The 22,491-nt window shown below is 42.0% G+C and overlaps 1 protein-coding gene across 3 annotated transcripts in view; it reads right to left on the minus strand.

Annotated features, from left to right (window-relative positions):
* KIF18A (kinesin family member 18A) overlaps positions 1–22,491 on the minus strand; it is a 68,434-nt gene that overhangs the window by 10,569 nt on the left and 35,374 nt on the right. For 2 of the 3 annotated variants that reach the window (XM_083164222.1, XM_083164221.1), the window contains exons 9-13: positions 21,766–21,875; positions 18,180–18,342; positions 15,869–16,033; positions 12,505–12,626; positions 10,602–10,840 (exon numbers count right to left, since the gene is read on the minus strand). In XM_083164222.1, coding sequence (XP_083020348.1) covers positions 10,602–10,840; positions 12,505–12,626; positions 15,869–16,033; positions 18,180–18,342; positions 21,766–21,875 — 799 coding nt within the window. Of the gene's footprint in view, positions 1–7,043; positions 7,136–10,601; positions 10,841–12,504; positions 12,627–15,868; positions 16,034–18,179; positions 18,343–21,765; positions 21,876–22,491 lie in introns of those variants that run through there. The other variant, XM_083164223.1, reaches the window with a different exon arrangement.

Below are 22,491 nucleotides of genomic sequence, written 5' to 3' on the forward strand. Positions count from 1 at the left end.
TGCTTGCTGATGCAGTTAGAGGTTAGTAACCTAAAGCCATTCATTCTGCTGATGAATGTGGCTGCGCCTTCTGCGGATTGTGCCAGAACAGATCGTGGGACGGAACGTCCCAACGCACAAAAACTATTTAATATTTGTAACATAAGGAGACCCAAATATAACCTGGGGCAAGTTGCTTCAAAAGCCCATTAGCCAAGTCTGACAAGAAATATAAATATATATAAATATATATATATAAATATATATATTGGCAGAACTCTCAAAAGGAATTTATACAAAAAAAAATAATAATAATAATGGTTAATGGTACAGATTTCATAGGTTTAAATGGCAGCAAAGACATGAAGGCTAGAAAAGCAAAGTAGAACTTAAATACGGAAACCGTAAGACTGCAAGATGTAAGACCTTTTAATGTATCTGCTGTTATTGAATAGATTTTTTAAATATATATTTGTATTCAAATCTTTCTATTTATTTATTGGTTACTTTTTATCCAATGTGCACCGGGTTTCCCAAGACCGGCTTCCAAGCTCAGGTTGCCTGTTTGAGTTGCCAACGGACAAGTGCCCTGCAATGTGGTAAGTTACGACTTACAGTAATTCTATTGTTAATTTACCCATCAAAAAAGTATGTAAATGTATATTTTTGGGGCTATTTGATAAAAACTTCTACATTTGTGCTGCACATTTTAAACAAATCCCGTCTGCATTGTGGAAATAGCTTTCTAGCGGGATAATTCCTAAACTTCTCCGTCGATGACCTTGGTCGACATAGCCTCCAAAAAAAGATGAAAAACTTGTGTCGACCTCAATCACGTTCCCGTCGACCTAATGCTTGAGTCTAACTTTTGTTACCATCGATGTACACGAGCTCGACTATCTTATGGCATCTTACAAGATGCGTTCGACTAAGTGTGGTTGACCATGATATGGTGGATCTAGACACCGCTGTTCCGCTACACCATAACCAAACTAACCGTAGCATACTACAGAATATACAGATACAGTAAAATACTGTAGACATAACGGCGTACCTTTTAGTAGTGCACTTTCTGGGCCTTGCTGCAATGTGCCCAATTCCATACCAATAAACCTGGCTAGTCTTTTCTCTGCCTCCGCTCCTATCACATATTGCTCCAGCCGTCTCCGACATTCTAGTCCAGTTGCCCGGTGCTAGACTTAAATGAGCCCCGGCATAGGGTCCTTTGGGTGGCTTGCAAATTGGTGCAAGAGTTGCTTATTCTCATGTGATGTTACTGAACCTAGACCATTACTACCTGCTGCCCGCACAGGAACCTGAACATGTCCTCAGTGGGAAACTACAGTATAAGCAGCGAGAGCGGCCGTGATTGATACAGAATCGTGTGAACTGGAACATCCTGCCCACATGGGTAATATTCTGAGGCTGTAATTAGGGTTGTGTCATGTTAGATCGGGGTCGATGCAATGCACTCCCATAAAACTGCTGCAAGGTCAACAAGGGCCATGTAACCGCAAACCAATTACTCATTTAGGAACCTGAACCAATGTATATGCAAATGTAATCTATCAATTCATTAGGACAAAATAACATAGCCGATGCATAGCACAGCTGTATCTACTGCATGTGCTGGACAGGTGCACAGACACCAAGGTACGGAGCATTACAAAATGGATTTTTCGATTAGAAGACAAGCTGTGCTTCAGCCAAGACAGACTCGCAATTCGTAGGGCCTTAAACAAATACATGGTTTGGTTTCTGACCTGCGGATTCCCTTGTGGCTATGCTAAATGAATAGAAAAACCGGTACATGTGAGTTATCCGGACGCCCGATTTCAAAATCGGGTCGGATCGGGCACATCGCATCGCATCGCATGCGACCATCGGATGCGATGCGATGCGATGACCCGATTTTTCCATAGGAATCAATGTTAAAATGGACTGAGTCCATTTTAACATGGAATTCAATTAGAAAAAGGGGTCCTTTTCATACCCCTACTATCCAAGTGGGCATGGAGTTGGATATAAACCTGTGGCGAGCGTAGCGAGCCACCGAGCCCGAAGCGTGGCGAGCGTAGCGAGCCCCGCGAGGGGACACGGAATACCGTCCCCTCGCGGGGCTCGCTTCGCTCACCACGCTTCGGGCTCGGTGGCTCGCTACGCTCGCCACAGGTTTATATCCAACTCCATGCCCACTTGGATAGTAGGGGTATGAAAAGGACCCCTTTTTCCATAGGAATCATTTTAACATTGATTCCTATGGAAAAATCGGGTCATCGCATCCGATGGTCGCATGCGATGCGATGCGATGCGATATCGCATCGCATCGCATCTGATTGTATGCCTTAACTTAAGGCATACAATCAAAAAATCGGGCGTCCAGATAACTCACAAGTACCGAAAAACCAGTGACCATTCCGTATGAAACCACCACCTTTAACTGCTAACCTCAGCTAATACATCCTTCTCACCAAGTTTTATTATAGTCAATACAAGCATAAACTAGGGACCTTATTCGGGATCATTCGGTCAGATTCAAATTCACACAGGGACCAATGTTTTGTGTGTGCGCAGAAGCATTTCGGCACTTGTGCATACACTGGGTGCGTGCGAACGCGGCGAGAAGTCTGGCCACCAAGTGCATGCTACCAGCCTTGCGAATGGGGGGTGGAGAGGGATGTGGGGTGCTGGGCTGGGCCATTAGCATATGTGTATGCCCTGCATTTCATAAGCGTTCCCATTAAAACACTGGGTGTACACATATGCTAATGCAGTTATGACGCACGTGCAGGGGCAGACAGCCGACATAGCTGTATGTCCGCTGCCCACCCAATTACCCGAATTTGTCCGAGTGGTCTCGGCCACCCTTACATATGCGGGCGCCTTCGCCATCATTCGAGGATCGGCGACCATCGAAATATGCGGGAGTTTCCCACTGGCATGCATATGGATTTTCATGTCAAGCCTTGCGAACCAATTTGGCGTGCGAATGGGTGGTGCGGGCAAACCCTTTGCAAGGTGGAAATTGGTTCATTCGCAAGGGTGCGTGCACGCATCAGAGTGAATGAACCAGAATAAGGCCCTTGGTGTATGCACACTTCTCCAACTGCCAGTATAACCAACAGATATAAATCAACAATCCAAAATAAAAATCATACAAAAGATCTGAAGAAAGATCTGTCGGAGCGTAATGGCAACAAAAATCCACAATTCTGTTTTCTTTTTAAAAGTTCCGTATTGCTACTGATCTCATGGATGTGTACTTTGAATGGACATACGATATGAAAACGTACTGCATTTATGGCAGGGCTAGGCACATACGGGTCACCAGGGCAACTAAGCTTTAAGTTCTGGCAAACGGATATCAGAAGAGATAGTTATTATTAACATTAAGCTAAACATGACTAAATGAAAGGTCTCCTTCATAGGCGTCTGATGGAGTGGGCGGGATGCCGTGCGTAGCGAGCGTGCATGCCACATAAGGAGGAATTGCTTGCCTATCACCGCCCATCTACCACAAGATGCTGTCAGGTGGGCGTTTGTAGTCTGACACTGGTGCTACTCCCTGCAGCTGTAACTTTGCCAGCAGGGAGGAGTGAGAGATCTGGGGGAGGAGTCAGTGCAGGGCAAACACCCCATCCCATCCCCCATTCATGCTCCCCTCTCATGCTGGTGGCTACAATCATTGCAGTCATTTATAAAGTTCCAGCCATGGGGACAGTGGAAAACTCCTAATAGAACAACTTGGTCCTGAACTCCAGTAAAGCTGGGGAATATCTGACTTCATCTGAATGACCTTTCCCCATCATTAATTGGGGCAATACGAGGTGGCACACTATTAATTGGGGGCACAGAGGTGGCACACTATGAATTGGTAGAGAATGATGATTTGGTTATTTAGTGAATATAAAAGTAAGACGTAACAAAAACATACAAATAAATGCTATATTTTACATGTGTGTTTCTCTAAAAAGTGCTTTTGAAATCTCCACTTTGTATTAATCAGATTCTATTATAAGTAATAAGTAGGGCAGCGTCTAATGCATGAACTTGTTGTTCTTATTTTAAATTCCGTCTGAGTGTGCTTTGTATGTTTTGTAGCTTTGTATGTTTTATGGTGTTTAACCTATCTGCATATATAAAAATGTAATAAGTATAAAGAAAACCGTAATAAAGCATTAAACATGGTTGATCGAGGTTACTAATAGCAATGTTTCGCAGCATTCATAGAATAAGGATTATAATGTATTATGTGATTTAAAACATTAATGCAGAAGGAAAAAAATATGTTTCAAACTAATAAAAAAAATTTCTAGCCCTGATATCATTCAACATGAAAATTGAAATGTTTGAAATAATCTATATGTTAATTAAATTACATAAGTGTTCTTTAAAAACAAATTAAACTTCTTAATATAAATAATGCTGCACTAAAAAGGTTTAAAAAAAGAAAATAAAAACATTTTATAATAATAAATATCATCATCATCATCATCACAGAAATAATAACTTATTGGCTCAAACATTCGTTAATTTCTGAAGCCGTGTCTGATGCCAGATATTAAGTGAAATACGGCAGAGGAAATGGCTAAATATGAAAAATACTATGCTGCTTTTGTTGACAAGTGAAATCCAGACAATCAGGCTGGATATTAAATATGGTTCTTTAAATATGGAATAATGACCACTGTTTAACAGGTGGCCAGCAGCTTGCAATTTCCGTGTAAAGTCCACCTTCCGCTCCCACATCTTGAAAGTATTAAGAATAAGAAACAATTCACCAAAAGGTGCAAGTGGATCTATATAAATCTTCATTTTGGTTACAAAATCAAGGGGAGTGCGAAGGCCTGAGGGAAGAGAACTTGGTTTTTCAGAGCTGCGATAGTGTGGGAGACGATATTTTCCCAGACATTACTTAGCCCGGCTTACACTGCTGGCGTTGGCCCTGTCAGCGCCTCGTTAGGTTCTACGTGACCGAGTCAGCATTTCAATCTTCTGCCTAACGTTGAGGAAGAGAACAACTTACTTTTTTTTTTCTTTTTTTTTTGTGGTATAATGGGGGCATTTATTGAGAAAATTATTAGTAGCTTCAGCTGTGATGGGAAGGTTATATTTAAGTATACCAAGTGTGCGCGCGCGTGTTCTGTATCAAGCTTCCTCGCACACATAGACGGCCATGTGGATTATTGTGAAGAGCAATTACTGAAAAGATAAACAGAACTTTATCTTTTAGGCAGTCTACACTTCAGAAAGACCTGGATTGCTGCGGAAAGGACTATAGATATAAAAACGTGACCCAGCAATACATCGTCCAGCGGCCACATCCAGGTGTCGCCTGCCCTGCAGAAGACCAGGTATTGACATCGCTGAGGATCCTCAGGAGCGCACAATTGTGGGTGCGCGGTAAACCATATGTTGCTTCTGACCGCGGTACAGTCTGACCTATCCTTAATGTGTACCCATCTTTACAGACAACCAATCAGTACGTGTTTATCGGATAGGTACTTCTGCTACCACTGCCCTGTACTTAATGGGGTTTATTTGCCAAGATGGAAGTTCTATTAAGATGAGATGTTGCCCATTGCAACCAATTAGAATCTAGACCGTATTTATTTAGCAACTTCTAGAAGATATTAGATAGTATCTGATTGGTTGCCCATAGCAACATCCCATATTCAATAGAACTCTCATCTTGGTGAATAAACCCCAATGTGTACAATCGTGAAATTTTTGTTTGTTTTTCCTTCAGATAATTATTAAAAAACTAAGCAAAAAAAAATAATAAGTATAAAAAAGGAAAATAGCAAAAGAAACAAAAAACGAAAGCAAAAAATTGGCATAATATTGGCAGATATTTGAATTGGTTGTTTGTCCCGTATTTCATTATGTTGAAGATCATTATATGTAGGACTATAGATGGAGCACCTCTCACATAGCCGGTGATGGAATCGACAGGCTCCGTCATCTGCCGGAAGGGGGCAGGTGCGCACAAGACACTCGTGCGGCCCGTTCCGACAGAGGTTGCCCCCCCCCCGCTAACCCTGCCCATCACCCTGAAGTGGAGACTGGCAGGGATTCTGCCAGCAACCGCCAAGCAACAGAGTCGCGCGTGCGTGTGAGACGCTTACGTGTCCCATCAGATGGAGCGCCTCTCCGCTAGCGTAGGGGATCTGGCGCGGGCTGGGGATAAATGAGAGGCCCTCCATCTGTACCTTATTTTCCTTGTTTAGATACATCACACCTACAGATTTATTTGTCCAATCTGTCTGGTGGGAACAAAACTCTGGCAAAGGATGGGGGCATACGACAATCAATCATTTGCTCCCAAACACTGTAAACTATTCATTGGTCAGACAGAGAAATCAGTTAAAAGCATAACAAATTTATTTGATCAATCATTTTTTTTTTGTCCATTTTCCATTACCAGATTTATGTTCCCACCAGACAGATCGGTAAGATAAATCCGGAATAACGCAGACAAGTCTACAATTTCTGCTAATGTCCAAAGCTGTTGCTACTGTGTTTAGCGAATATTTGAAAACCGGTCTCTTGTGTGTAAATGCAGATTACCGGCGGTATACCAGTCCCCGCTGCAGAGTCCCTATACATTGCATTATGGAGAATGCCAAGATCATGGCACCACACTGCATCAACCTCCACGGTGTAAGGTAAAGGGGACTGTGGAGTGGATGTATGAAGCGGTGATAAGGGAGGAGAAGTGAGCCAGTGGAGATGTTGCCCATGGCAACCAACCAATCAGCTTCTCTGTATAATTGTATACTATGCAAATTATAGATGTTTCTTCTGATTGGTTGCCATGGGCCACTTCTCTCCTCCCTGATCACTGCTTCATACATCTGCCCATATCACAATTTCACCAAACCCAAGTAAAGCCACATCTGTAAGGCATTATTGTACAGACAGACATTGTAAAGTCAATTCTAACAAACAAACGCTCAAATATTCCTAAATGCAATACCCGATATTTAAATCTTTATAAATCTTCTTATAAAGTGTTGTAAATACGGGAAATGACTGAAAACAACGTTGATATTTTTAGGTTTCCTCTTAATAGATTTGTACTACAATTATTCATCGCGAGGTGATGTTCTGACATCGCAGATGTTCGCTGTCATTATCCAGGTAAACACTAGATCTGAAATAAAAACAAATATGTACGGAACTCCTATAGGAAATAACAGAAGACAGGCAGCCGTGAGGATTGGTGGAAATGGTGTTATTCATCTCACAGCTATTTAAAGGGAGTTTAAATTAATAACTTTGTTCTTCAATAAAAAAATAGGTCTCCCAACTGCCAGGGTGCTCTCACTCCGCGCTATTCTGACTGCCATTTCTGTGCGCTGTACATCTGAGTCGCCACCTAAATAGACAATACTTTTATAACAGCGTGGGCAGGTTTAGGTGGTCTATACTGTATATACACATTTTGCGTTTCCTGCTAAATAAAGGGGAGTTCAAGTCTAGTCTCCGAAGCAATACAGCAAACCGGTCTCCTATATACAGGGGTTACAGATCCGATTGATCTAAGCCTGAACCAATATTCAAATTCCTATTTGTGGACATTTGCTTCGGATGGTAATCAGGTGGCTCTACTACTGATTAGACCAGAGGTTCCCAAACGCGTTCATCAAGGCACCCCAACGGTCCAGGTATTAAGTATATCCATGCTTGGCCACAGGTGACTTATTTAGTAACTCAGTCAGTCTGATTTAACCATCTGTGCTGAGCCTTGGATATACCCAAAACCTGGACCGTTGGGGTGCCTTGAGGACCGCGTTTGGGAACCTCTGCCCTAGATCTTTCTTGCGGGGGTCACACCCTGGTTTTTGGACCCAGCTTCAACTTGAGTGCGACCTGGTGTTTGTTACCTTTTACATTTTTTTACAAATTTCTCCTGCGAGCCCCCTTCCCTGGTGGAGGCAGTTCCTGAGCTGGCGCTTGTAGATGTCATCTCCAGTCCGATCGCTGCACCGGGCCCTGGACCGCCGCACTGGGAGCAAGCCTAGTACCAAGGTAAGCTACTGGGCTGCCCCTGTCTGCGAGGTGAATGAATGCCGCACACAGGGATCCAATCACCTCTTCCTTGCCTCCGCTGCTGTCTGCAGACAGCAGCAGAGGCTGTGTGTGTGCACCCCCCCCTGTCCAACCTGCGGACACTGCGGTCCTGAGGTTGGGCTTCCCTCGTTCATGTAAACGGGAGCCAGGTCGGATGACCCGGTGTACCCGTTTACACTGCTCTCTACCCAGGTCCTACCCTGGTCAGGACCTGGGTAGAAGTCCCGTGTAAAGGGACATGGGTTAACCCCTTTTACACCGGGGTATAAATTAGCAACAGGATCCTGCTGCCCGTCTGTCCTCCGACTTGGCCCTCCTACCGGCGGCGGGGAAAGGGGTCGCATGCGATACATCGAATATGAAAAGGACAACATGCTACGAATCACATGTGATCCGGCTGCCCAGGAAGTTCCTGAGTGGTCGGATGGCCATACACTGCTGTGATACATTGCAGTAGTGTTTGACCACCTTTAAGCTTGACCACCTTTAAGCTGCCATTTCCCCTCTGAAGTTTCTACAACAGCAAAGTTTATGCAAATGACACCACCTGAATAGATAACCAGGTAGGCTTTCTGCATTTCACATCCAAGTCCACTCCCAGAAAGTAGCATACTGGCATTCCAAAGATTAAGAGGGACCCAAAGAGAAGGCACTCTATAATTAATAAACATCCTCACACACACTGTACAACCTATCTACAGTAGAGACAGTGAGAGGAGGAGATGCATCAGACTATATGGCCTCTGAGTGTCTTATCAAGTCTGTGCCAAAGTCGCCTACAAGGAAGTTGCAAAGGAGGATAGGAAGAATATACAAGTCGATTATCAGTTATTCGAAAACAAAAATATTCCGAAGACCATAGGTCAGGGGTGGCCAAACCTGTCCTCAAGATCTACCAACGGTCCATGTTTTCCAGGCAACCTGTGGATCTATAGTAGGAATGAGTGCAGCAGGTTTGAAAATGTGACAGTTCGTATTGACTACAGCTGTGCACCAGCCAGGTAACCTGGAAAACATGGACCGTTGGTAGATCTCGAGGACCGGTTTGGCCACCCCTGCCATAGGTTTTCAGAATACTTCAGGGTTTTCGTGTCACCCCCTCACCCCGGTTTTCATGCTCACCGGGTCCCCCGACATCCACCAGTTTTGTCTTCGGAGTCGTCCCTGGTCCCAAGGATACCTCTGGAGACTAACCCGATGGCCTCAGTGGACCAAGTAAGTATGTAAAAAAATTATTCCAAAATCCGGGATAATCCCTTATATAAAGTACTCGTGGTCCTGAACATTTCAGATAAGGGATACTCCACCTGTCTCTATACTTTTGTTGCTTGTATGCCTATACAGCATCTTCAGAGCCCAAAATATTCCAATGTGCTGCATAAGGCTCACAGGCAAGAACAGGCCTCTATAATTCAAATACAGAGAAGATCTAATAGGCTTCAGATAGATCTGATAAATGGATTTAAAATATATTTTTCTGAAAGTCCATTTTTTGTCTGTTTTCGAGTATTTGGGAGAGAATGGTCAGATGTCATTGGCTCCCATATATTAACAAAATTTAAATCAACCAGAAAGATTGAAGATTGGACAGTTCATCTTAAATGTGTTTCCAGCTAAAAGGGTCACATTATATTTGATAAAACAGGATGATTAATAAATTGATTACTCCAATTATATTGCAGAGATTGCCTACATACAGAAGTTATTGTCCGTTAATTGTATCCGCGCCGGCTTAACCCATTCAGTGGCAGGTGTTTAAAAAAAAAAAACACCCCCTCGGGAGGGGTCTTAAATTGTTAAGGGTGCCAGGGGTGGGGGAAATCGCCAGTGCTGAAAGCCTGTGGGGATCCCCAGCATCAAGGCTGATTTATCGCCACCTTGAGGTGCCCGGGAATCAGAATAATGCATTGAACAGTTAAGCCCGCCCCTTGGCCTATAGGAGTCTGGGGGTGGGCTTAAGGGTGAAAAGCATAATTCCAATTCAAAGTCTCTGCTATCAATGCTGGCAGTCCCTGGGGTATCAAATACTGACGTAGCCTGACAGCCAACTCTGCCCAGAAAATATCCATGCCTAAACCTTAGGTGGCTAAGCCTATAGGACAGGGGTGGGGAACCTTTTTTGTGCCAAGGGCTAATTGTATGGTGGAAAAATAATTCGGGGGCCATATGTAAAAATTTTGCTTACAAATGGTCCGGCTGCAGCCGTCCCACACTCCGGCGGCTGACGCTGAATTGGACTGACAGTCTCCGGTTGCTGTTGATTAAGAGTAATCTCGCAAGAACTACCGACCTCTTGCAAGAAGTCCCCTGTACTTGACTCCCGCCGGGTGGGTAGGAGGGCCACTCAGACAAGGCTCGGGGGCCACGTATGGCCCCCGAGCCGGAGGTTCCCCACCACTGCTATAGGTCATTAAGTCTAAATGAAACTCCTCTACATTAATATTTATTAAAACCAGAAACTACTGCATCATGCCTAGGGCACCATGTACACATTTTAAGCAACAATCAAATCAAAAATAAATTAAAAAAAGGACAATAGATCTTACAGCATGGTGTTGTCTGTGTTTGCTGCAGATGAGGAAAGGATAGGATGGATGTAATATCTGGAACTTCAGGTTTGTTCGACTCTTCAACAATCGTCTGGTCAGCCCATACGACAGCCTTCTCTCTCTGCACCAAGTGCTCGACGTCTTGGAAAGCACACTCTACCATGGCATCTGCTAGTCCAGCCTGTTTCAGCATATCATACTGTCTTCTGAAGGCAGGCAGAATAGAACGGAGCAACCTAAAATGAAAACAAATATTTGTACACGGTGCGGTTAGGTTCCGGTTACTACTCTGGTAGAACATTACAACTTAATGCCATAAGCTAAAGTTATTACTACAGAAATTCCACTTTGCTTCACAACAGGTAGTACAGGGGGAACAGTAACTTCTAACCTAAACTTGGCAAATGAAATACTACCTATAGGCCAAGTAAGGTATTTTCTCCAAAGCAGAGGTTCTTTAAGAGATCTGAAATTTGAACAGAGGTGAGCTAGCATTCCAACTTGGTCCAGTATTCAATTCCCAACAGTCACCGATTGTGGTTAATAGTGTCGCAGCTTACCGGAGGGGGGGGGGGGATTTTGTTTTAATTGTCTCTAGGAGCTGTGTGAAGTCAACTTTTAGAAGTCACTTTTCGGGTGACTAAGGGGGGTATGCAATCTGGGATCACAGCTGTCGAACCCTGCCAACAACCGTGATCCTGGCCCGTTTGCGGTCTGATCGACCGCAGAATGACAGGTGGGATTTAATGTCCTGCCTGCCGCTCGGCGTAAAGGGGGAGTGGCCACGAAAATGGGCGTGGATTTGAGATTTGCGGCCAGGATCGCGGAAATCCACGGCCCGACAGCTTCTGAAGTCGGGGGCCCATTCTGCCATGACCCTAAAGACAGCACTGAATAGGGAGCCGCCACTATTTCCCACATCGGAACTAGTGGCGGCACATTGCATACCCCCCTAAATTGGATAGGAAAATCAGGAAAATCTCAAGGGGGTGGGGGTTTGGGGGTTTCAAACTGGATGATATTTCCAATAGTTGGAAATATCATCCAGGACCTATTCAGTCCCGTCTGCTGCAGATTCGGCAATGAAATCAACATTCATTAAAAACTAGACTTTAGATTTGCTAATTGCCGTCCGTTTCCGCCTAAAGAGATGTGGTTTCGCTGATCCACATCTTTTCCATGTTTTGGATTGTTTATGAAAGTAGGAAGAAATGGAAAAATATCCAATAAACCCCCACTGAACTAGTTTACGCTCTTGAGTCCAGTTCATTTCAACCTTCGAGGGGTACACATGTTCAAAACCCAACTGAACTGAATGGGGGGGGGGGGAGGCAAGAACTACATTAAACATTGGCGGCAAGAGTTTTTTTTATCTAATTTAATAGAATTGCCATCAATACTACAATTTTTAAAGATACAAATTGAAAATGAAAATCATTTTTATGGCAATTTTTTTAGATTTAAAACTAGTTGTGGGAAAAAAATAAAAATCGATCACGAATCGACTCCAAAACATGTAGGCTTTGGCCTACATGACAACTTTCCAAACTAAATTATAAACATTACAGTTATTCCAGATACATTTAGCCAAGTTGTTAAACAGACACAAAATATATAATTTTCATGCCAACAAAATAAAATAATTTTACTGAATAAGATCATCATCCAGAGTGAAACAATGCACAGAGGGAGATTCAATTGCGTGTGAGCTCATATCACAGCAATGCAATAAGTATTTGCAGGATATTACCGGGCGGAAACGGTGCTTTTACTCAAAGCGGAACAAACAACAATAAGCCATGTTTCTCATGCCATAATTAACATAACTTGGCACAACAGCACATGTTAGAGGGTCCTAGCGGGCCTCGTGCTGTGCTGAACTCAAAATGTATGAACCTACTTTTCACTGTGTCTGTATTCGCGTTCCTGAAGGGCCACAAGTCGATTCATGTGCTCAATTTGAGCTTTTAAATCTTTCACCTCCAAGGTTAAGTGGCAGCGCTGTAAATCCTGGGAAAGCTCCTGCAAGAAGAACAAAACATTATAGAGTGACAATATGGATTCATCATCTTCCACAGATACTGATCAGGGAGATTATGAAATGCCCAACTACGTCTAGGCCTTTACAATTAACTACTGGTACGGATAAATTATTAATGAAAATGTCACAGGAGCTATTTATAGAAAAGGATCATGGCTACTTTGCAAGAGTAGCTTATGAAATATTAACAATTGAAATCTGTGAAGTATCATGAACCATTGTTAATGAACGAGCACTGAAACTTGTATATGTATTATCTCTGCTCATGTATGATATTTTGATTAAAGTTTTGGCAACCAATAGAAAAAAAAAAAAAAAGATTAGACAGACATATTATACATATTTTTCAAATACCAGAAAAACTTTGCACCTTATAAAAAAAGTTTTAAATTCTAACTGATTAGAGATTAAGCCAACCATAACACTCAACTCTATCTTTGTGGTACAGCCCAGGAAGTATTCTGAACTACCGTATTCAATACAAAGTTATTTTACTTACACACAAAGCCATAAACCAAAACAACTACGACATACATCTCTTCTCAAAAATATCTTCCAACCGACCTCTTTGCTCCTCACTAGATCTGCATCTCTCATCCATACTCATTACTCGCTCCCATTCCCAATTGCAGGACTTTCTTCGGGCTGCACCGACTCTGTGGAATGCCCACCCAAGCACAATAAGACTCTCCTCCAGTCTCTAAACCTACAAGCGTTCCCTGAAAACTCACCTCTTCAGGCAAGCTTATCAAATTCCAGAACCAGCCACTTAGCCTTCATATACCGTTCCTATCTAATCAAATCCCCACTGTACAGTCCACAGATATTCACTCTTTCTTTCACATCCCCTGGCCAAACTGCTGGTTTACCGTATAATACAGCACACCAAAAACCTTTGCATTCTGGTGGAATGAATGCAATAAGAATAGCTATCCTTGTGTATCAATGGCTATTTCTCTATAGATTTGTAAGCTTGCGAGCAGGGCCCTCATACCTTTGACCATCCGTAAATAACCAGTTTGTTGTATCACTGTCTCCTTTGTAAAGCGCAACGGAAAAAGCTGTGCTATATAAGAAACTGTTAATAAATAATAAATAAAACGGCCATAAACAGTTCTTCGGTGCTGAGCTGCACAGTCTAGTTTACAGATTGTAAAAGGACAGCGAAACCTTTGTTTTATTTTGTGTGCATCTTTTTTCTGGTACATTAAATCTTATTCACAAAGTGGTTAAAATAGGACGCACAAGCATCTTCTGCTGATTAAAATGTGATGTGCCTATATTAATTGTGTGACCGTAGCTGTATCTGTATACAAATTGATACGAGAGAGAGAGAGAGAGAGAGAGAGAGAGAGAGAGAGAGAGAGAGAGAGAGAGAGAAGAGAGAGAGAGAGAGAAAGAGAGCGAGAGAGAGAAAGAGAGCGAGAGAGAGAGAGAGAGAAAGAGAGAGAGAGAGAGAAAGAGAGAGAGAGAAAGAGAGAAAGAGAGAGAGAGAGAGAAAGAGAGAGAGAAAGAGAGAGAGACAGAGAGAGAGAGAGAGAGAGAGAGAGAGAGAGAAAGAGAGAGAGAGAGAAAGAGAGAGAAAGAGAGAGAGAGAGAGAGAAAGAGAGAGAGAAAGAGAGAGAGACAGAGAGAGAGAGAGAGAGAGAGACAGAGAGAGAGACAGAGAGAGAAAGAGAGAGAGAGAAAGAGAGAGAAAGAGAAAGAGAAAGAGAAAGAAAAAGAGAGAGAGAGATTGCAATTGGCCAGCTCTCCATCCAAACACAATGATATATGGTACCTGGGTGCTCCCCTAGGGAACTGCAGCAGCAGACTGTAGTCCAGAAAGTAGAAACAGCATGTAAGTGGCACGCCCCGGCTTTCTGGACACAGAGACCCTTAGTTTAATATATTATATACACATACATACATACATACATACATACATACGGTGTGCCTGGGGATTGCCAGTATGCCTGTGCTGGCGATCGCCGGTGCAGAGGCGCTCCATCCGACTGGGACGCGCATGCCGCGGCGGCATCCTGCCCATCTCCTCTTCAGGGAGAGGGGCAGGGATAGGGGGGTAGGCGGGGAGCACCGGGGGAGGCGGCGGAGCTAGCTCCGTAGCCACAGGGCGTACGCGAGGCACCCCTGGCGAGAGCCAGCCGCTGGCGATAGAAACGCCAGCCCATGTAAAAGGAGCCTGCTCCATCTGTACATACATACACACACTATATATATATATATATATATATATATATATATATATATATATATATATATATATATATATATATATATATATATATATATATATATATACATATATACATACATACATACATACATACATACATACATACATACATACATACATACATACATACATACACACACAGTAGAATTTAATTGAATTACAGAACAAATAAAATAATTAAAGCAAAACAAACAAAAAAAGTTGATTTGTTGGTCATTTTAGGCCAATTAGAAAAAAAACAACACATTTTTGTTAATATACTAAAATTAAATTCAGTGTACATAAAGTAAAACAATAAAAATAAATAAAAAAGGTTGATTTGAGTGAAATTTGAGGGCATATTTCAATGACCCATGTAATTTTTCTCTTTAACAAGAAAAAGAATCCTGTCATTACTAGAATTATTAATGAAATTCAGAAAATCACAATTGCGTAATTAGTCGTGCGGTGGGGTATACAATGGGTTCTGAAGGAATCCCCTAAATAACTCATTATTTTTTCACGATCTGCTTCGTGGCTGGGGACATTGTGGCTACAGTAAAACCTTCCTACCATTGTTTTTTTTTTAATATCACACTGGCAACCGAATATAGAATATGACTAATTGCGCATAAAAGTTGTTGTTGTTTCCTTTATTCGTGCGATAATGTGAGGATTGCCTTTGCAAAAAAGATTCCCCTAAATAACAAAACAACATAGAAGCAGGAAATCGGGCAAAGGAAGGGCCTATATTCCCTTTAAGATTAATCAGTATGAACCGATCAAAGTAGTGCCATGGAGTCACCAGCTGTGTGTGCAGAAAGTCTCGTCCTCCGTTAAGCACCTGATGAACGGGTACAGGATCTCGTCACAATAACTTTGCGCATGCACCAAAGACAAACAATAACTGCAGGAGTGGTGATTATGGGGGTGTGGAGGATTGGTGCACGGTGACTTGACTCACCAAACGCAAACAACAATGAAAACATTTCTATAATGAATCATTACCTTTGGTATTTGGTTGTCGGGACCCAACAACTTCATTTCATTTTCCAGGCGGTGAAGCCAATTTGTGTTCTCGGTAAAACGTTTTTGCTCTTCTTCCTTCCTCTTGAGTAATAGGGATTGCTTGGCTTTCAGCGCCTCTAGCCTGTGATCCCTCTTAAAAGTGGCCTATAAACGTACATAGCATTAGAAATAGAAAACAGGCTCACGCAGCAAACGGTTCTACATACACACCCGAATCTATGTATTGCATATAGGAGACGTACAACTAACAGGTATGGGTTAATAGGTCGACTCTTATGCTCGACACTATTGAGTTAGACATTGGGTCCACCACTGAAGGTCACCAGGCCTAAGTTCGTCAGGGTCAAAAGGTCAACACAAGCATTCGTTCGACATTTGAAAGGTCGACAGTATAAAGGTCAACATGGCTCGTCATGCTCTAGTGGATGTAGAGAATAAAATACCTAAGTTGGCGCAAAAAAAAAAAAAGCCCATGTTTAACTGTAGACCGAATGCTTGTGTCGACCTATTGACTTTAGGCATGTCAACCTTCAGTGGTCGACCCAATGTATGCCAACCTTAATGGCATCAACCTAACGACCATATACCCAACTAACCCAATTAGGTACGTAACAGCCAAGAATAAGATGTAGCTAAAAGAATTCTAAACGTATTCAGCACTTAACACCTAACATTTCAATTCCAAAAATCAGCACATGCAGAATTGGCCGTTTTTAGATAGAAAATTCATTAGTCGCTCATATCTATGCATTAGAACGTAGGACGCTGGTGTGGACATATTCCACGCGACGAAGGATCTTTCCGCACCATCTAATATAAGATGTCCTGGGAATTCCATTCAGCTTCTCACTCATTTCCCTTCCTGGTTTCGGTCACAAAGCTGCCGTCTCTATAGTTACTGTGACATCATATCAGGTATAAGAGCGGATTATAAAAACACATTAACAGCTGTCAAGGCGAACGCCAGTGAAAACACAGCCCTGTATTGTCAGACGGCAGGTTGCTGCTTTACGTCTTCATTTTAATATGTGCTCTAGATGGTGAATAGGTTCATAAAAAAAAAAAAAAATTGAATAAGCCGGCATATGGTGCTCTCACCAATTTTGAGTTCTGTAGCTACACTTTGAGGAATTAAGGCAGTTCGGAGATGCCAACCATATGTCCTCTGAAGGTAAAGAGTCACTTTCATAGAACTCTCATTGCACAATCATACAGCGAGTGTAATGCTTTCAAATGCATTTCCCGTACATCCTCAGCACTGCCCCACATAACAGGCTGCACATGTTAATAACCATATACCAGGGGTTCCCGATCTTTTTTGAATCACGGCACCTTAGAGTACCAGAATTTTTCCACGGTACCAAGAGCTTCACAAAAAATGCAGAAAAGTAAATATATAATTAAGCAGATTGAGTTTATATGTAATTATCAGGTTCAGTTATGTGTTAAAGGGCAGGATTTGCTTCTGATTGTACACATTTTATGATGGGCAAAAACCAGCAATTGTTTTATCCATAAATAATTGATCATAAATAATTTTAAGTGGTGCTGGACCAACAACCCATGGCACCCCTGCAAGTGTCCCCGAGGCACCTCAGTGAGCCACGGCACAGTTTGGGACCCACTGCCGTATGGCATGTAAATCTAGTTTAAACCCTTTGACATTTTAAATTTGACTGAAGCCGCATAAATTGGCAGGTTGAGGAGTTAGATTGTGCGGTCTGACATAGTACATATGTACTTCCAGGTTGAGGAGTCAGATTGTACTTCCAGGCTGAGGAGTCACATTGTACTTCCTGACATTGTACATGTACTTCCAGGTTGAGGAGTCACATTGTACTTCCTGACATTGTACATGTACTTCCAGGTTGAGGAGTCGCATTGTACTTCCTGACATTGTACATGTACTTCCAGGTTGAGGAGTCCATTGTACTTCCTAACATTGTACATGTACTTCCAGGTTGAGGAGTCAGATTGTACTACCTGACATTGAACATGTACTTCCAGGTTGAGGAGTCACATTGTACTTCCTGACATTGTACATGTACTTCCAGGTTGAGGAGTCGCATTGTACTTCCTGACATTGTACATGTACTTCCAGGTTGAGAAATCCATTGTACTTCCTGACATTGTACATGTACTTCCAGGTTGAGGAGTCAGATTGTACTACCTGACATTGAACATGTACTTCCAGGTTGAGGAGTCACATTGTACTTCCTGACATTGTACATGTACTTCCAGGTTGAGGAGTCACATTGTACTTCCTGACATTCTGTTCTGAAGAGCTCACCTTTAACGCCTGCTCTGGAGAGCACAGCCACTGAATCTGACCGTGGTACTGCCTCTGGTAGATGGTCTTCAGCTCATTCTCCTTCATGCGGCTCTCCATGTTGCAGAACTCGGTCCTGATTTTCTCACGCTCTGTAAACACGCAGTTGAGATTGTCTTGACATCTGTAATTGGAAGATGGAATGATTGTTTTGTCACATCTCCATGGGACTTTACAAATTAGAAATAAAGACATGGAAAGTACATAAATCATATTCAACTTATGGATTGCTCTTGCTATTAAAAATTTGCTATTGCATATGGTACAGAGAACAGGTCATAAAGGGCAAAAAGTGGGAAATTCAGACCTGATCGTAGGTCACAAAGACGCACGGCCAGCGTTCCCCCAAAACCCGTCGCACCGCTAGAGTGAAATCCTGCCTTACAAATGGATGTGTTCGGCTACAAATCTATTCGCAGCTGAGCGAATATGTCCAAAACCCATCATAACAGGCTCACCATTGGCCGATTTATTTATTTTTTACCCTAGGCAAAAGTCATAGCAGACTCAGAGTAGCCAGAGTTTTACTCGGTGGCGCGATGGAAAAGGGCATATCCGGGCTGGAGCCAACATCACACACCTTCACCTAAAACGCTCAGGCAACCCTAGCGTTTCGGAAAGCCCCCAGCATTTTCCTGGACATGCCCAACATTTTTCTCCGCTCTCCCACTAAACGGCCACTTCCACCCCCAGACACCTCCTTCCTGTCAATCACGGTGCGTATGGCTTGCTAATAGAAAAGGTAGCATTATTTCACGGCAGGACAGCCTTGCGGGAATTTGCAGGGGGGGGGGGGGGGGGGGAGCGGAACCACTAATCGGACCTTCCAGCTTTAGTTATGTGCCAGCCCTTCTGCAGCTTTTATTCAAGACAACAGTAACAACCCAGGAGAGGGTTTCAACTGTGTCTTTATATCATCAGGATAAGACTATTCTGTCACAACGCCGCTCCCTGTATAGAAAAGTACTATGCTAGGTACACACAGAGAAAACCTCTGACGATCTGATGAAGGTTCGATTCTATACAAGCAATTTAATAAGCCGAAACTAAATGTCTTAAGTGCATTCCGAAATGGTCACATTAAATATGCGCATGACGATAATTCCAATTTAATTTAATTACGAAGGAATTCAACGTAAAAAAAAAAATTATATATATATATATATATATATATATATATATATATATATATATATATATATATATATATATATATATATATATATATATATATACACACATACACACACACACACACACATGTAATTATTAGACCAATTAACCTCCAAGTGTCTAATTAGCCATAAATTATTAATTAAAAAAAAAAAAAAAAAACATTTTTTTTTTCTTTTGGGGGGGTATAAAGCAAGTTCCAACATTTTAGCTTTAAACTATACCATTTCACCTGCTCAGGGGGGAATAAAACCAGACAAGTTTATGCTGAAAAAGAAATGCAAGTTTAGTATTGAATTGCAAGTGTGTAATTCGCACCTCTATATGACTCCTTCCCCTTAGACTCTACCTCCCGCTGCTGTCCAACTTAAGCCTCGCCTCCTGGTAATGTCAGTAGTCAATCACCAAGAAGACAGGAAGAGAACACCCCGGACAGACAGGTATAAAACCTCTGCTGGGTTCCACAAACTATCAGGATTGGGTGAAAACTCAAGCGCACTTTCCGAGGAGATCTGAATAATCCTATTCCAAGCAGCGGTGTACTTGTAACATTCTCACCAGATATTGTATATAGCGCCTGATACTTGCTGGCTAGGTCACTAATAATTTGGGAGAGTTGAAGGTTTTTTCGATTGCAGCTTCAGACTTCTCTTGTACCTGCTCAAGAGTATATTGTGCGATTCCACAATAAGAAAATCTATTATCAATGTCCACGTTTTATGTTGCTAAATATACCATATATAACCATATATATTAAGTCTAATTTTCATGAATCGACGCGTTCTTTGTAGATCTTTAAAAAATGGACACATATCGCTATGAACCACTAGAGAACCAAAATGTATTCTTATTTTATTTGTTGCAAATCCACCTTCCTGGTGTAAAAAGAAAGATGAAATAAGCGGTATATTTTACGTAGACTGTTTAGAGTCGCAGTGGAAGAAGCAGGTAATTGTGTTAGTTAGAAGCCTAGGGATAGATGTGAACAGCTCAGTCCCCAGCTGTGCTGCAATGTTAACACGCGACAGTAGGTTTTAATGAAAGCTGCAGAATGTTCCTGTAATTCTCCGTGTATCCTGTATTACGTGGCTGGTGACGCTGTCCTGCTACATTTCAATATGTCTAGAACGTTTAGAAAGCTTGTGTTAAGCAAGTTCTGTGCCATAGATGAGAACAGAACTTTCCATTGATCAGACAGAAGAATCAGATATATTATTTACAAGTTATTTTTGGGGACTATCACTCTTAACCCCCTTTATACTTCATCTTTAAAATAGTACCGCATTTATTGATTTTGGTTAAGTTCTCTGCTTCTGACAAACTGTTCATTCAGAATGGACATTGTAGGTTTAAAAATTGAAGTAAAAAATGTACTTTTGGCCCTACAGTTCTTTCCCTAGATATGTTGATGCGTCACGGCTAAAGGGGCCGACACACGTAGCTATTTAGGGTCATTTTCTAAACAAAATCACTAGATCTCTTAGAAAATGCCACCATACGACGACTAAACGATCCCAACCCCAAAAAACGCCCATAAAATAATAAACACTGTTATATAATAATAATAAAAAACATTCTAGCACCCTGCCCCTTTCTAAACCTGTACAGTTCACCTTTCCTACCTAGGTTGTCACTGTACTGAGATACAGACCAGACTGTGCTAGTAACACCACAACAAACCCTCCAGGCTGGAACTGCAAGGGTTTTGAAAGGTGCAGGATGCTAGAATGAAAACTATCAAATTCTAGGTGTTTAGACTAATAACACAAAACAGGCGCTCCTGGTGAAGACGGCAGGACACTATTCTAAAGTGGTTGGCGTCATGGGGGCTTGTCAGTCTATACGCCGCGGCCGCCATCTGTAATGACCGGAATGTTTTCATTTCCCCTTCCATCAACAATATAAAATTACATTTTGCCGTAAACCGAGTCAAAGCAAAAAATCACAATCTTGAGAACGCAATGTATATAATCTGACAGCTGCGTAAATTATACAGTGTCTATATTGGAATCCCGGTATTTGATAAAACTAGAAGTTCTGCAAATGTATGCCAGAAACCGCGCCTGGATGATATACTGTATAAGATTTGTCTACAGGCATTTCGGTCTACCTGGGAGAGCTTCTGTAATGCTCACTTCTAGACTAATGTAAATAGACCTGCTTCTAAATGGGGCCTATGACAGTTCCCATCACATGGAGAAAAAAAAAAAAAGTTCCACTGTCAGCATACAAATAGGCTTTGCACTAATAACACAAGTCCATACAAAAGTATCAATTAGTGAATTCCGTTTTAGACATTTTTCAATATCTAAAGAAAAAAAAAACTTAACACATACATCGCAGAAAATAATAATAAGTAGCATGGGAAATGTACCTCTTTATTTCCATCTGCTGCTGGCTGGTAGCAAGGGATGCATTTGCCCTGCTTTGTCCAGGAAATTTTTGGTCCTCATAGTTCTTTAACTTTTCCTTTAAGCTAGCAATCTAAGACGAAGAAGAAAGATTAATAAAACAGGATTACAACATTTTCAGCAACTCCCCTGTGTCTCACCTGTATCACACTAAACAACATTATATACAGCAATGTACAGAGTTGGAGAGCCACCTACATCAGCTGCAAATGCCGCCCATTATGAGTGTATTTTGCTGCATGGCTGACAGTATACAAATGACACAAGATTGAACCGCGCAGATTGAGAACCAGTTACCAGTGCTTAAAAAGTTGCGTTCATTTACATGGAGACAATGGAAGCTCTTCTGTAAGGTTCTTGTAAAAAAAAAAACCTACGTTAATCCGATCCATTCACTATGTTATTTATACAAACCGTTTCAACTCTTTAATAGTTTGCAATAAACTATGGCCTAATGTGTGCCCGAAACATCATAAATCCTCCAGCCTGCCCTGTTCTTGGGCCGTGTAGTCTGTGCAGACACGGTAGCCCCGGGTCATTGGGTTGAGACTGACAGGCTTAAAATGCACCAATAGAATGTTAAACTGTAAGTTACAAACATGCTGGAAATGGGACAACTCTGTATATGTTGAGCTCCAAGACTATGGGCCTGGTTTAGCTTTGATATCAAAGCAAAATAACAAGCAGAT

This window comes from Crinia signifera, chromosome 11 (genome assembly GCF_055691185.1).
Source record: "Crinia signifera chromosome 11, ASM5569118v1, whole genome shotgun sequence".
NCBI classification, from domain to species: Eukaryota; Metazoa; Chordata; class Amphibia; order Anura; family Myobatrachidae; genus Crinia; species Crinia signifera.